A 12,279-nucleotide genomic window follows, 5' to 3' on the forward strand; every position below is an offset into this window, starting at 1 on the left:
GTGCTGTCTTCCATATATCTGTAACAAATATTCTTTCAATATTTTCTTTTAAATGAGTGTACATATATGCAGAATCTTATTTTTGCTACTTCAATTTTCTTCTATGTAACTCATGACAAACAATGAAGAGTGTACCAAATCTCCCAAGTTTTCATCTTTCACACATCCTTCAACCAAGAATATCTATCCAATTACTTGTTTGTAGTCCCACATACGAAATCTCTGACTGGTTTGCTCAGGACTGATCTGATGATTTCTCCTAATCTCTCAGGAAAATCTTTCCAGAATCAGAAAAATACAGTGTGTTTCACTTTATATAAACAGCACCAACATATGGTGACCTTTCATCAATAACTATTTTGTTTATAAACAACAACTTATAGCAAATTCCATCTGCCAAAGTCAGAGTGTAGTCACTGCTTTTAGCAAACATCAGAAAATTATTGCTTCCTTGGATGCTCAGACTCAAAATATATTATCTTAGTAAAAACAATTGCTTATCTGGCACAATATCAGATGACTGCAGTTTTACTTTTTTTTTTTTTTTTTTTTTTTTTTTTTTTTAACTGATGTTAGTAAAACATGGAAAACAAGTACAATGAACCACCTCAAATTTTCTGAAGTATTGAAACTGCCACCATTTACCAAGTAGTCCATATCTTATAAAAATAAAGCATACGAATTGCAAATATTATTATTGAAGATTCTGTTAGCCCAACAGAATTGCAGAGCTGAGTTATATATTCACATGATTCCTGGTGCATTTTGACTTACAATGTTGTTAATCAACAAAAAAATAGCATCAGGACTCCAATAGAAAGAAAACTGCAGGCAGGCACTATTTACAGTTCAATTTCCTCATGCCAAAGGATAGATATTGTAACACCTATAAAAATGCAATTTATTTATTTGCTTGGTAGAGCTGCAAAGGACCATTGAATTTATTTTTATTTTATTTTATTTTATTTTATTTTATTTTATTTATTTTATTTTATTTTATTTTATTTATGTTTTATTGGGAGTGAGGAGCTTTGTACAACCAAACTCCTTACAGTGAGTGAATCAACAAAAAAATGTGAAGTCTCAAAATGTTACCTATCTTAGATGCAAGTACTGATTTTCAGTACTGATTTTTTTTTTTTTTCCTTAGCATAGCAAACCTCATGCTCATTTGCTTCATTAGATAGGCAGAGGACAAAGGCTACGGTAAATTGTGGAATAGCTTCAAGAAGTCTCTGCTTCAAGATTCCTGTGTTTTGATTGGATTGATCATTTATCTTATGCTACATCTTATTTGGAAAAATATGGAAAAAAATGTGAGATAATTAAACTAGCATGGCAATTTCTGAGGAGCAGCTAAGACAGAAAACAATGTCTTTCCACCCCCACTCTGGAGCAAAATTCAAGTAGGGAGTAAAATTAAATCCCCAAGCTTCTCAAATGTGTTTGGTATATATGGACCCTCAATTTAGTGCAGGTAATTTTTATTAATCCTCTCTGCACTGTGAACTTACTGAAAATATCTATCCTTTGAGTGGAGGCTGTGGGAAGGAGCAAGGCATAGACAGGTATTTACTCCAGATCCTGTTATTGCTGCCTGTGTCCTCTTGGGCTCTTGTGAAAATAGCTGAATGCATGGTTCCCAGAGCCTATGTGCAGTTTTCATGTCCATGCTACTGCATCTCTTAGGGGAATTGAAAAAGAAATAGTAACGGCTACGGTGCTACGGAGATGCAGCTGAAGAATAAACCTTTGTCATCGTGCCATTTTTCCCTGTCCTGGTTTTCAAGTCAAATTCCATACAGCAAAAAAAACATGGAATACACAAATCAGTAGCCTTAGGAAAACAAAGAACAATCTGTTTTGATGGCAGCACAATGCTCTTTAAGTTACAAAAAGCTATATTGGCAAACAAGATGCAGGCATTTATTTTAGGCTCAGTGTGGCAAATGAAAAGAGTTTTATGCATTGGAAAAACATATTTTTAATGATGAGACAAATTACCAGGCATGCTGGAATATATCACTGTCTTCCAACAAGGGCTGCTCTCGTCTCCTCTACCCTCTCTCTCCAAAATGAAAATGTTTTATATAGCCCAAGAAAGATAGCCTATGACAGAGAATGCATGGCTAGATTCGAATCATGTTAATTTGGTGCAAAGAGAATGAGGACTCCATGGCAGGGGAGTGCTGCCTCTGCCAGAGGCTCTGTCCTGAAATGCTCTGCACTATGCTGCTGCTCTTTGCTGGGGAAAGCAAAATACACTTTACCCCACAGTTTCTCAGGTAAGCAGTTTAGATACAATAAAAACAATAAATCAGCCATGGCATTTTCCTATTATACACTGGTTGCCTTATCTTTTCATGGAAAAGTTGTCTCTATCATGGTAGCATGTAAACATTTTCCAGAAAGGTTTCCATGGAAACAGGTAAAAGTGTGCGCATGTGTACATGTGTGTGTGTGTGTATGTGCGTAGGTGGGAGGAAAAGGTGTTATCTTCAGCCTGGGAGCTATTTTTAGGAAAGCTACAGGTTTAAACGACTATGTCTCAGCACACTTAATCAAATGCTTGTTAAGGAGGTGGCAGTGGGTGGAGGGAAGGTAATTGGACTTCTCAAAAGGATCATTTCTCTGAAGGACACCCTATAAAACATTTAATGAGATACTGTCAGTGTCCTTTTCGTCTTCTTTCACTTTGCCACGTGCGCTCAGTATCACTCTATGAAGTTTCATATGACAGAGTTTTCTCCTTTGTGGCAGCCTGCTAAAGGTTAAAAGAAAGAATGCAGCAAGTAGAACAAAATCCCAAAGGAAGATGGAATATCCAGCAGGAGGGAAGGCAATATCTGGCTGCAATTGAAGCAGGAATGTCTTACAGACTGTATAATGGAAAGAGGTATTGTTCCCTGCTGTGTTGGTTAGGGCTGGGAAAGAGACCACAGACATCTGCCCTTCTCGGGGGCTGATCCTTTTTTATCAAAGTGTAGGAGATCTGTGGATGTTTCCAATGGGAGTAGTATTATATGCGTATTGCTGTCTGGGACAAATGACTGTATTTCTGGAGACATTTTCTGGAAAGCCTTTCTAAATTTCTGCAGCTATAGCACAAAGGAGTTCACCTTGTTGAGCAAAGGCTCCTCTCACAAGAGGAGAATTGAAGTTCCTGGATAGGAGTGGAATAGGAGGAATGGAATTAAGAGCCTAGGGAGAAGCAAGCAAGACTGTGGAGTTTGGAAGAGACAAATGAAACAACAACAAAAAAGGAAATGAAGTAAAATTCATTCTGGTTCAGGAAAGCTTGTGAAAATCATTAATGAATAGTGCCCTTGACTCTATTGTGGAGTATTTCAGCCTTGTTCAATGAAAAAAGAAGGAAAGGAGGAAAGAATGAGAATCAAGAAAAAATGTGAAGATGAAAAAGAAATCCTAAGGAAACCAGTAAAGAGACAGGGAATAATAATTAGTGGAACTTGGAGAGATATGTATTTTTAAAGAGCTGTTCAATTTACAAATATATGAAAATTAAATAAAACATAAAATCAACTTTTCCCTTTCCTTGTAGTTTTAGCCTGAGACCTTCTTTACGTAAGGGTACTCTCCTCAACATCATGCTTTTAAAAGAATAGGAGTTTTATACATAAGATGGATCTATTTGCATATTCTCTTTGTAGCAGTGGAATGTATGATTTCTAATTAACTTTAAATCAATTTGGACGTGTCCTATTGGATGCGTTTGAGCTCCCAGCCTTGGTACAAAGAAGATCAAAGAAGCATAGTGAAGACCACAGCATGGTAGTAAAAACTGTGACTGTGTAAACTCTTGGTAAAAACAGGTGAAAGGAACAGGCCGGTGATCTCCCAGCACAGACCCTGTCCAGCTGATCCTGCGTGCCTGCTTGTGTGTGTCCACTTGGTGCCTCTGCTGGGATGCTGCTTTAGGGATCTCCCAGTTAGTGAAGTAATGAGAATAAATCTACTTTTTGCATTTTCGCTGCAAGTCTGTAGTTGTTCCCACTGCCTGTCTGTGCTGACTCACACACCTGCTATGTGAAAACACCCTTATCCCAGTACACGGTTTTCAGGACAATATTTTTTCCCCAAAGGCATATTTGCAGCTTGATTCTTCAGGATGGACAGTCTCCAATCTCTTAAGTTCTAAAATAACATCACTGGGACACAGAGTTACTAATGTTATTTTTTTAAGGAATTTATGAGTCTTTCTAAACAAGTTTATGGATCATGAAAAGAAATATTTGGACATATAAAATTGGAAAATTGGAGAGAAGCAAATTTTATACTGTATTTACAAATATACCACAGAACTTCCTTTTGGTTCAGGATAGGGAAAAATCACCAAAAACTCAGGCCACTAGATTGAATTCTACTCCCAGACCATCCAGGCAAATGCCATCCTCAGGGTGAAATGGTGAATACTTTACTTGTTCACAAAAGGATCAAAATGCAGGAGCATTTGTAGGTCAGGACTGAGCTGTAATGGGAGAGTTTTTGTGGAGGTATGAGAAGGAGAAACTATTGTGGGGGTCTAGCAGGCATATTATCCTGTACCTTCTGTATTGCTTCCCTGAACAAAGCTGTTCTTAGAATGGATACCATTGTCTTAAAGATACAGTGGTTCCCAGGCATACAGTCTCTGTATAAAGTTTGGAGAAGCTAGAGAAAAAACCTCAGGAGGGCAATGACCAGTTTCCCATTCTCTAATTATAATCTTAATCAAAGAAGAAGGTCTTGTGAATGCTGTTTGCATGATTCTGCTGTTGCCTACACTTCTATAATTAGGGGTAATCCTATTAGTGTCCATGAAGTCAATATACAAAGCAGAACAAAACTGAAGGGTGTTGAATTTGTCCTTCTCTGTATTTTTCTCATTCCTGCTTGCTGGGATGATGAACAGCAACAAAAGCAGCCAGAGAATTAAACATATTAGAAACAGGCAGACTCACCTTTCAGCAAACTTTGGTTGAAAGTTTTCTAAGCATATTTTCCTTGGATGTCAGTATGAGAAGATAAGGTTCTTGTTTTATTTTGCTTTCATCCCTCTTGACCTTTGCTCCTCCTATTATCTGAATCTTTTTTATTTTATTTTATTCCCTTTCCTTCTGTTCTTAAACTGCCTGTCTATGATCCATTGTGTTTTGTTAACTTTGAGTATCTCAGAGAAGGCAGTGTTAGCTTCAGGGTGATACCACAGCTTGAGAAGGTGTACCAGGAAGCTGTGCACAAAACGCTAGGCAATAGATCAAGGAAGGTTCTCTGTACAGAAGAGAACTGGCAGAGAATCTCACAGAAAAGTACAGTCCTAAGTATCACTTAGACCTATTTATTTGTTACATATATATCACGGATGTGTAGACTATTTTTATTACAACTTTTCAAAAATACTGCTATATATTTTTAAATTACCAAATAGCTTCCAGCATATCAATAACTGAAACAGTCTGAGGTAGCAACAACTGATAGGTTATCACTAGAAGAGGACAAAATTAGAAAGGCCACTGGGGAGGGAGCCAGCATGAGCCATCTCAAAATGTTATTAGGGGATTGCTATTTTTGTTGTGACAGCAGACGCCTAAAATCCTTTCTTTCAGATTGATGGACCTAAAACTGCAGAATCACTCCTCCATCAGTTGCAAGCCTTCCTTCTTGCTCCATCTTGTCATTTTGACAATGATAAACAATGTATCCCTCTTCCAATACAGCAGAGCACATTTTCAGAATGTCCTAATACTTTCTTAAATTAACATAAAAGTTCCAAACCTTCCCTGACTGAAAGTTTAAGGTGTCTAAATGGAGATGGGAGAAACAGGAGGAAGACATTAATGTGTAATGTACTCCTACAATAATTTTCCTTTCTTATCCTGCAGGTGTTTGAGATTGAAAATACTGTCTTGAATGATGAGGCTGCTCGACCTTGCAGATTTCTGAACAAGCTCAGAAACCATTGCATTACAATGCAAAATGATAGCGTATGGACATTGCTGTGAAATATGATTGCTTAAGATTATTCTTTCTTCTTTGTTTTCACTGAACAATCTCAGTGAAAAAAATGTGGCAGAGCAAGACTAGTTTCCTTCTTAAGCTACTGAGTGCTATTAGAGTCTATTAGAGTTATTGTACATCCCACAGACTGATTTAGGTACATGCTAGCAGGTTACTCCAGGCTATGCTATCCTTTATTGAACTTTGAGAACAGAAGTCATAAAGCTACACTGCTTTGGATTTTGTTAATTATTTTGCTGAAGCAAAAGAATTTTCCTTACCTTAAAATGATGAGTATTAAAGTGAAAGGTATTTGGAGTGTTGAGATTTTTAACTTGGTAGATTTTACTCATCTCATTTATTTAAGGATAAGGTTTTGTTGGTCTAACAAGGATCCTGTAAGTGGCTTGTCAGTCTGGACAGCTTATTTTCTTTACAGAAAATATAATTTAATGCCTACTATGCTCTCCTCTTCTGTCAGACTCATTATAATTATTTGATTATGTGGAATATTGGAAACTAACCATCTCTTTCGATGGATCTTTATTCTCCATTTCTATTCCCAGGGACAAAAATTAACTGTGAATAGTGAGGAATTAAAGCTTTTTCCCTTTATCTGGTGTACTAACCCCAGCTGGCCATAATCCACGTCACTACTCCACCTCTACCTTTGTAAAGCATTTTTTACAAAGACTCATTCTACTATGCATCACAATGTTCTTTCTCAGTCTTGCAGACAGAGGCACAAAATTGGAAAACGTATTCCATGTATATACATGATCCTGTCAAATTCTACTCCTTGTGAGGGATGATAGTGTTTAGGAAAGAGCCAACAGAAGTAAATAAACACTGCTACTTGTACACCAGTTTGATTTTTTTTTTTTTTTTCCTATGGCTTGCATAACCTTTAAAGGAAAGAATTTTACCTAAAATGATTTTGTTCAAGTCATGAACAAGGCAAGATTATCTCTGATGTGGACTAGCAATTTTAAATGAAAAGCAAGTGAAAACAACAGAAATATTGAATACTAAGCCAGGGGCAATTCAAAACAAAACACAAGCGTTGCCTTTTTTTGCATGATTTTGCTGTATGCAAACGCAAGACAGTTCATCCCATTTTTAGTAAGAGGAAGCTCATGTTATGGTATAAGCCTCTTTTCAGCCATCTCTTGCAGCAACTTTCTTGTGTCAGCATAGCCTTAATACAACTGTACAAACAAAAGCATTATACAAGCTCCCATGTCAAGGACTATTTTTAACAAGACTTTTTTTCTTTAAGTGGGTTTTGCTGCCCCAGTCTAAAAAAGCAGTGCCAAAGTTTAGCTAAATCAGCTCACCATCATTTTCCACTTGTTTGCCTGCTTGGCATGTAGGTTGGATTAATAACATTTAAAAAATATTAACAGTCATTAAAAAGGGGCCAGGGAGGACCTAGTTTTGCAATCAGTTATACTTGAAAATTACAGCTTATTTATGAAATAATTTAGTTAATTTGTATAGCTATTTCAGTAGCTACAAAGGTTATGCAGTTACCTGGTTATTATCTACAAAATATATATGCTAAAATAAGTCAATTTAAGAGTATAATTTCTTCTTCCATAGATTTTAACTGTATGCAAGAGAGTCAGAGAAATACTAGTACGGTCTATTTGTTGAATTTAATTTGTAATGTCTCAAGATAAGAGAATGGAGAGTGGAAAAGTTTGTGTACAGCTCCTGTTTTGGAGCCCCTTTTTGCAACTATACCATGAAGCTCAACATGACAGGCTACCTTCTCAAGAGAACAGGCTCTGTGCAGTGTGATTTTAATCAGACAAGCAATTTTCATTAGCCTTATTCAGGGCTGTGAACATTTTATCTGATAAGCAAAAATGTATTTCCTAAAAGAATACATTTCAGACTACTGGAATATATCTTATGTTACAATGAAGTGCAAGGGTCACAGGGGATATATGTGCAAATAGACCTCCTTATACACATATATGGCAAACCTTATTCTCATATATTGGGTCCAGTAGTAAACAAATATTAAATATATTGTAGAGGGGTCCTATTAGCAACTTCTTGCAATTAAGACACATACTTCCAGTGAAAAGTACAATCAAGCACGCAAAATATTTGCCAATTTAAAAATGAAAGAGACACTAACCTCTTCTTCAACATTATGGGCAATTCCATTCTGCACTGGTCCTGAATCACTTGGTGGTGTTACTGCAACTTCTACTTTTGCACTTTTTTCTGTGTCATTATCCATAAATAAGAACAAGAAAACAACAGAGCAGAATATTAACAATCTATTGGTGAAACTGGTGCATTTAGTCTGTGTAAATAATCAAAATCTGATGGTGGACGAACACCTGCCTTAGAGAGAGACTAAAATTCTGGCTTCCATTTCTCCCGCACACATTTTGAATAAAATTCTTATGAGTGGTGAGCTGGTGATTGAAGAAATTATTCTACTGGCAGTTATGTTCTAAAAAAATTACATCCCTGGCAATACTTCATGCTCTTTGTTTATGCTAAACTTAATGAACATAACACTTCAGGTAAAACGTGGTGTATAGTGTTCTACCCAGACATTAATGAATGCAGATGAAGGGATATATTCAGTAAGAGATAACTTTTATACCTCACTAAACTCTGCAATTCATAAAGTTACATCTGAATTATAATAAAGTTCTTTCTTCTGCAAAAACATTGGAAAAGAATAAACAGAATCCCATTGCCCTTGAGCAAAAGTCTTACAGCGATTGAAGGGATAAAACTGAGCCTTCAGTTTATGGCACTGAATTTATTCAAATTTATTCTTACTTTTTTTATCTTGGAATTCTCTAAACAGCAATCATCTCTTTTGGCATGTACTAGATAAAAATGTCAATGGCCAAGAATCCCTGGGACAATTTGAAGTTCAGAGGAATAGCAATAAGAAATGTCTGACTCAAGTTCAGTGTTCCTTATGGTATGCTCTTATGCACATAAGTAAATACAGCTGTCAAGTTACATTACTGCTGTCCTGAGATTCTTCTAAATTAAAAATCTGAGATCACAGCCACAGCAGAGTGCCAGACTATTTGTAATTATTTCAGTGCATGTGCATTGTCCCTTAACCCCATACCCAGCATTATAGTTTATTAACAGAATGTCCCATTCAATTGCTTGATTCTGGAAGTAAATTTTATCTAAACATAGCACAAGGTCAGAAAAAGTATCAACTGAGAAAATGATTCAGCTTTTATCAGACACATTTGGATCTTGTTTTCTAATGCGGAGAATATGCCAAGGTAAAGTAGAGAAAAGAAGTCATAATATGGACTTTTCTTTTTGGAATAGAAACTTTTGAAGTAAAAGACAAATACTTATCCTTAATGGCAAGCCATAATAAACTAATTTTGTACAGCTAACATAGATGGGCTTAAATGTATTTCAGCAAACAGTAGACTCACAAATCAAATCTTAAATATGAAATCTCTTTCTTTTTGTGACAAGGGTAATACTACGTAGAATTTATATGATCCTAGACCAGTGGTTCTTGATTTCTGAATAATCCAAGATCTCATCTATCTATAATATAGAAGTCATTTGTATAAAATTTCAGAAGCTTTTCACTTACTCAGTAGAAAACTTATAGGGTTCCATGAGCTGTGAAGTGTTGAATGCTACTTCTTTAAGATAGGTAAAATATGCATGCATGGCATGAATGCATGCATTCAGTACGTAAAGGATTGGGCAAAGCACCATCAGGTAATAAGTTGGTAATGTTAAAAATCAGCCGTGGCTACCTCAAGCAGTTCCTTTGGATTGCGGGGATGGCATTTATCTTGCAGAACTTCTGAACAAACTGGATTTTGTTTAACATCGCATGAGGGCTGAACTAACTCAATGCTGTTGTTCTCTGCTTATATAAGAATTTCAGTAACATGGCCAGAGAGAAAGTACAGAGCATAATCCTGCATGTCAGCGGTCTGTTTAGATCCATGGGTTGAACAGGTATATTACAGGTATATTAAATACTACAGCACATTATGCCCTTGCATCAACCTTTCAAAAGTCAGTATATTTATTAAATTTCACAGGCAAACTGCAAATACATTTTGCCTCTTTATTTATGCCAGTTCAGCACTTGTCCAAAATCAGCATTGTATTTATCTCTGCAGTAATTCTGGGAGGCTTTCTAGATGTCTTATCAGACCTTCTCATCTTGCACTTAACTCCTATCCTGTCCTTGGGTGTCATACTCTTTTCTGAGGGGAATCAGAATATGTTTAGTAAGACAATGAAAATGAAGTAGAAGGAGAAATTCACTTCTAAGGATTTTCAAGTAAAATTTAACAGTGAAAAAAGCCCTCAGGAGTAAGTGATAAATCTGCACGGCTGCACTCACCGTGATTAGCAGCTCCATTCTGTCTTTCACTGTCTTCCACCTGGCACTTCTTTTTGGCAATCTTATGCAGAATTGAGGCCCTTTCCTTGAATTTTCCTAAAAGGAAGGATTATCATTATTCAAATGCATACATTTTGAGAGGCAAAGTTTTTTGCCACAGCTCCATAAATCAGTGCCAGTAATCCATTCCCATTCCTCCCCAAACAGCAAACATGTTATGAAACACTATCTTATTAAAACTTTTTTCCTTCCAGTGGAAATAAGATTTTTTTATTTTTTATTTTTTTCCTGTTCTGAGAACTCTGCAAGAAATAAGAAATGAAAAACAAAAAAATATTTTTCTTTTGAAGAGGCAGTCAGTAAAGTTCCTGTTACAAAAGTACTTCTGTATGATCTGAGACTAAACAGAAGATTAATACAGATGAATAAAGATATTAACAACAAATACAGTTTCAGATCTCAGTCAGTATTACAGTGTCACAGAATTTCAGATGAACCAAAATATTGCATCATGGTGACCTTTGTTAGCTTTGTCAATTTGTACTCATTCATGTCACTGTAATTTCAACAGGTACTTCAGATGGAGAGGAAAAAGTCTTCATAATGAATTATTTCCATTCCAGCTTCTCAAAGGAAAATTTTCTTCTCACCCTTCCAGGTGGTTTTTGTCTCCTATCAGGTTAAGCATGAAATTCATCATCTAGACTGTCTCCAGGACAACTCATTACCCCCTAAGAGAAGTCCCAGGTCACTCTTTGTTGCCCACTGAGTCCAAACACCACATCCAAATTAGGCAATGCCAAAGCTGGCAAATATTAAGTGAAATTAATTCTTCCCTTTTTCTACTTTGGTTGAACTTTCTATGTAAGGCCTCTTTGGGTGGTTTATGACTGTCTATGTGTTGTAGAAAGACACTGTATATGCTCTGGTGCACAAAGAGTGCAGGCTTAAGGCCAAAAGATATTTCAACAGAATCACATGATTGATTAACAATGGGAAGTACAGAGAAGTCATGAATTAACTCAGGTAGCTGGGTAGACTCACTGCTTCTAGATTAAAATTAAAGACATGCAAGAAAAAATATTTGGTCAAGAAAGAAATCCTCTCTTCCCTTCTAGCAAATGGAAGCTTATCAGAAACAATACCATCACAAGAAAATGTTTCAAATTCTTGTACCAATGTTTTCATATGTGCAGAAATGTATGCACAGTGCACAGGGACTTGCAGCTACTATTCACGTGGAAGTAGAACTACTGTGTCAACAGCAAATCACTTGGAGAGTAATAAAAATGCCACAAAGATTTAATAAACAGTATTGTCCTTGCAGTAGCCCCTATCTTTTCACAAGCACATCATGCTCAAAAATAAATAAATAACTAAACAAGCAAACAAATAAATAAATAAATTAGTCATTCACAACATATTGCAAAAGTTATCTTAGTACATGGTACCTAAAGTAAAACTGCCTGCAGAAGAGTACTGAAGAATAGAACACAATGCTAAATAGTAAGCCACTTCATTATTTCAGTGTGCAGGGTCAATGGCAGAGATTTTAATTAGATGGGGAATAAGAAATAAAGAGTTAAAGAAAAAAAAAAAGAGAGAAAGAGAAATGAAGTTTATTGGGATATGAGATGACACAAAGAAAAAAAAATGATATAAATAAAAGGAAAAGTATATTTCTAAATATTTTAATCTGAAATGCTAAGTCAAGCCAGCTCTTAACTTCAGTTGAAACACAAGGGCCATTTAAGAAGTGCTTCTCCAGATGCATGCATAGATTCTGAGAGGTGCCTGCATAATTTTCATACAACACATATGTCAGTTTGCAACAGGATTTCTTGAAGTGTCAGACTCCAACTCATCTTCATATATCTGAAAATTTGGTCTGTGATACCCAA

At 36.1% G+C, this 12,279-nt stretch overlaps 1 protein-coding gene across 3 annotated transcripts in view; it reads right to left on the bottom strand.

The window, feature by feature from the left end:
* SLC24A2 (solute carrier family 24 member 2) overlaps positions 1–12,279 on the bottom strand; it is a 180,080-nt gene that overhangs the window by 74,270 nt on the left and 93,531 nt on the right. For all 3 annotated transcript variants that reach the window (XM_082783252.1, XM_082783251.1, XM_082783250.1), the window contains 2 exons: positions 10,379–10,474; positions 8,147–8,235 (listed from right to left, as the gene is read on the bottom strand). In XM_082783252.1, the coding sequence (XP_082639378.1) occupies positions 8,147–8,235; positions 10,379–10,474 (185 nt within the window). The remainder of the gene's footprint in view (positions 1–8,146; positions 8,236–10,378; positions 10,475–12,279) is intronic.

The sequence above is a fragment of the Aythya marila genome, assembly GCF_965140915.1.
Source record: "Aythya marila genome assembly, chromosome: Z".
In the NCBI taxonomy this organism is placed as follows: domain Eukaryota; kingdom Metazoa; phylum Chordata; class Aves; order Anseriformes; family Anatidae; genus Aythya; species Aythya marila.